This window comes from Vicia villosa, linkage group LG2, assembly GCF_029867415.1.
Source record: "Vicia villosa cultivar HV-30 ecotype Madison, WI linkage group LG2, Vvil1.0, whole genome shotgun sequence".
NCBI lineage: Eukaryota > Viridiplantae > Streptophyta > Magnoliopsida > Fabales > Fabaceae > Vicia > Vicia villosa.
This window is the reverse complement of record NC_081181.1, coordinates 179,822,402-179,826,262: the sequence shown is the minus strand read 5'-3', so window position 1 is coordinate 179,826,262 and position 3,861 is coordinate 179,822,402. Positions and strand designations below refer to the sequence as shown.

Sequence of the window (3,861 nt, the reverse complement as noted above, 5' to 3'; positions counted from 1 at the left end):
CAAAATTTACAATTCACAAGCAATCATAACAACTGGCATCGATATTATCAAGTCACATGAGCTCTTTGAGTTAATAGAAAAACAAAAGGAAAAAAACAAACTAATACCCCCAAAAGAATAAAATGAAGAATATAGTAATAATTCGTACAACTAAATTATTCACATAAAAACGTTTCATTTGAATATATTATACTCTACTATAGTATGTACTATCAGATTGAAAAATATGGATCAGAAAAAAAGGAAAGAATTCTAGAAAAAATAAATAATAATAATCTTTAAATATTCTCAACCATTTCAAACCATACTCATCTTGGTAATTGAAGATTAATCAATGCTTAATTAAAAAGATCTTGAACACCAAAGTCGAAAAGATATTACACAAATTTCAAAAAAAATTATAGACAATTTTTTTCAGCTTACACTGCTTCTCAATATAGAAAAATATGCCAAACAAAAATTAGAAGAAAATGAAGAGTTTAATTATAAAAAATAAAACATAATAATAATTATAATTATAATTATTTCTTTTCCTCTTTCTTTTCCTCTTTCTTTTCTTCTTTCTTCTCTTCCTTTTTCTCTTCTTTCTTTTCTTCTTTTTTCTCTTCCTTTTTTTCTTCCTTTTTCTCTTCTTTTGCAGGTCCAACAGATACAATATCTACTTTTCCAACTTTCTTCAGTTTCTTCACAATTTTCACTGTGTCCATTGAACCAATCACTGTTAATTTCTGCTCTTTTATATCTGCAACTATTGAATCAACTCCTGTTCACATCAAAATAAACAATAATTCAATAGATCAGCCTTTGATTATTTGCATAACTATCTTTTTTCATAAATACAAATTCATGGTAATTAATTAAAAAAAATTAAGAAAAGTTGTGAATTACTTACCATAGATATCTGCAGCTGCTTCTATAGCTTTTTGCTTTGTTTTGTCATCAGTCATAGTTAACACCTTTAACACAACCTTCTACTTTGAATCAATTCAATGATAGATAGAAAGAAAAGGGAAAAATGGTAAATAAATTATTAAAATCAGTAAATAAATATACTATGATTTTATAGCTAATCGAAGATTAGTATATGCATAAAGATTACAAGAAAAATTGAAGAAAAAATGAAGAAAATAATATAGGATATGAAAGAGGAAATACCTGAGCCATGAGAGGAGGAGTTAGAAGGGTGTGTGAAAAGAAGAAAGAGAATGAAGGGTAAGAGAGTTTTGATGAGAATTTTGTAGTAGCTATATAGTAGTGGGTAAAGGGTTGTGAGGTTTTGGAAATGGTTTCTTTTATTATGTGCGTGTGACTGTGGGGGTCACATCAAAACACATGGACCTTTATAAATGCAATTTCTTTTTCTTGTCACATTGTACAATTCTTGAACAACACAAAGGACAATGTTAGGAGGGTTTGACATTGTGATGTCATCTTGTGTGCCCATTTTGATTTTGATTTTGATTTTTTTTTCTTCTTATTTTTATTGTTATAGTTATCTTGTCATACTCAAGATAAAGAAACTTATGATGATGTTGGGTTTGAGTATGTTAGACGGTAACTTCTACATTAGGGATTACAATTTGAAAATTGTGTGTGTTTTTTTTATAAATTAAACACTAGTGTACTCCTCAATGTGGGGTGTTGCAATTTATATGTCCTCTTTAGTTGTATACTTAGTCTTTAAATGAGAATAGTGGAGTACTTAATGGAATAGGATACCTCCAATTACTAATGTGTAGGTTAAAGGCCAGTAAGTTAGAGCCAAATTATTTAATTAGATGTTTGTATATAGGTAGAATATATTTTTGTGAAAGTCTTTCACTCAATTTGTTATTTGTTTGTTTAGTTAGGAAGAGACTAGACTTTCTAATCTTAGTAATTATATACAGTTAATTGTATATATAATTGTTGTGGTAGGTTGTAACTGCTATTTCAAAAAGTTATTTTTTTTATAACTGCAATAAAATATTGTGTTTGTGTGTATTATTCCCCCTTTTGTATCAATAATGTTCAAAATCTATCATTGATTCAAAGACAACAATTCTCGACACTAGTTCATTCTCCACACGTGTCGCCAAGTGGAAGTAAGATTGGAGTTTATGGAAAGGGCATATGAAGGTTTTGTTGCAACTAGAGAAGAGATTCATGAGAAGCACAGTCAACTGAAAAATATGAATCGCAATACCGAATTGATGAACTGTTCAAATCTGTCAGCAATTTCACTATCTGAAATGACAACATAGCCAATGATACCCTTGTATTTGGATGGAATATTCACACCACTGAAAAAAATAAAGGAAACATACAATTCTCATCTTCGATGATGAAGACGCTTTTGGATGGATTAATTTGGTGATCGCTACTTTGATCTAAGTGGTATAACTGACGAGGAAAAAGTGCACGTTTCTGTCATACCCCAAAATTTGCTCTCCATATTTTCATACTCAAGCTCATCTAAATATCAATGGCTCAAGACATCTTATAAATTGACTGAATGCACTCCCTCCTAATCAAAGGCCTTCAAACTAGGGTTTTGGATCCCTTAAGGAAAATGGATGAATCAAGATCTCCAATGGGCTCCATATGACCTCTTATGATTCAAATTATCTCCATGATAAATTTCAAGCCTCAATTCCCAAGATTGCTCAGTCAAATGCTCAGATAGTCAACAGTCGACCAGTTTGACCTAAAAGTCAACTATGGTCAAATTACAGTCAAAACTCCTGATTTTTGGTCAACATCAACACTTTGAAGTTACATCCATCATTTGATCAAGGGTTGATCATGATTCATCAAGGAAATCTCAGAAATCAACAAAACCTAAAGTTCCTAAATTAGGTTTTTTTTTACTGAAAGTCAACTGAACTTCGACCAACCATTCACCTCCACCAAATTCTCCGTTCCCATACACTAACAATCAACAACTCTCATAATTTTACACCTCACAAAAAACCTTTTACCATCGTTTCTGACCGTTACGAATAATCTTTCGTCACTCTAATTCCGGTTGCAGCAGAGTGATAAATTTTCTAGCCTATCAGCCGAATTCTGAAACTACAGTTTTGATTTGCTCCGAATTTTTTCCAGAAGCTCAGAAAAAAATCGAGGAACTCTTTTAGCATAGAATTCTAAAGGATTTCGACGCTCAAAATCGCAAATTCCTCGTTTTTTCTATTTTATTTTATTTTATTTCTATTTTCATATTTTCAAAAAAAAAAACTCAAAAAATTTGTAGCTTCGTTATCTTATTTGATTTATAATCAGATTTTTATATATTTTTTTATTTTATTTTGATCACTTTTCTATTTTTCCATTTGTTTTCTTAACCGTAACATTGCAGTTGTTTATGAACAGGTTTCCTATGGATTTGCCAACTAGAAGGAGCTTTATCCCTTGACCTCAAGGAGTATCCCAAGTGTTTTTTTTTCAAATCAAGTTTATTCGTATTTGGCCAAAAAAATCTTTTAGTTTTTGACCAAATCAAGGTTATTTGTATTTGGCCAAAAAAACCTTTTGGTTTTTGACCAAATCAAGGTTATTCGTAATTTTGGCCATAATTTAATTTTCTAAACCCCAATTTTTTTTTATATTATTATTATACTATTAATATTATTATACTTATTATTAACATTATTATTATCTTTTTTGCAGGTACTTCCTTGGCCATTAACCTTGTTTTGGCCAAACATTTTGTTGGCCACTTTCCCATGATGCTCCATCAAAGATTGTCACACCAAATCTTAGTCTCTTCCTTTTGGTTCTATTTTCTTCTTTTTTTTTTTCTTTAATTAACCCTCTTTTATTATTAATATTTAATTAAAAACCAAAACCTTAAATTTTCTCCCTCAGGTAGATGTTGTC

The 3,861-nt window shown here is 30.1% G+C and overlaps 1 protein-coding gene across 2 annotated transcripts; it reads right to left on the bottom strand.

The window, feature by feature from the left end:
- Nucleotides 1-313: 313 nt before the first annotated feature.
- Nucleotides 314-1,312, bottom strand: LOC131647569 (heavy metal-associated isoprenylated plant protein 39). Of its 2 annotated transcripts, none has more exons than XM_058917453.1 (3): nt 1,156-1,312; nt 893-971; nt 314-763 (listed from the first exon to the last, which is right to left on the bottom strand). In XM_058917453.1, the coding sequence occupies exons 1-3, from the start codon at nt 1,162-1,164 to the stop codon at nt 522-524; spliced, it is 330 nt and encodes a 109-aa protein (XP_058773436.1). In that variant the 5' UTR covers nt 1,165-1,312; the 3' UTR covers nt 314-521. The 2 variants fall into 2 exon arrangements, with proteins under 2 accessions (XP_058773436.1, XP_058773437.1); XM_058917454.1 differs by having other exon boundaries at nt 893-974; nt 1,156-1,300.
- Between the last annotated feature and the right edge of the window lie 2,549 nt (nt 1,313-3,861).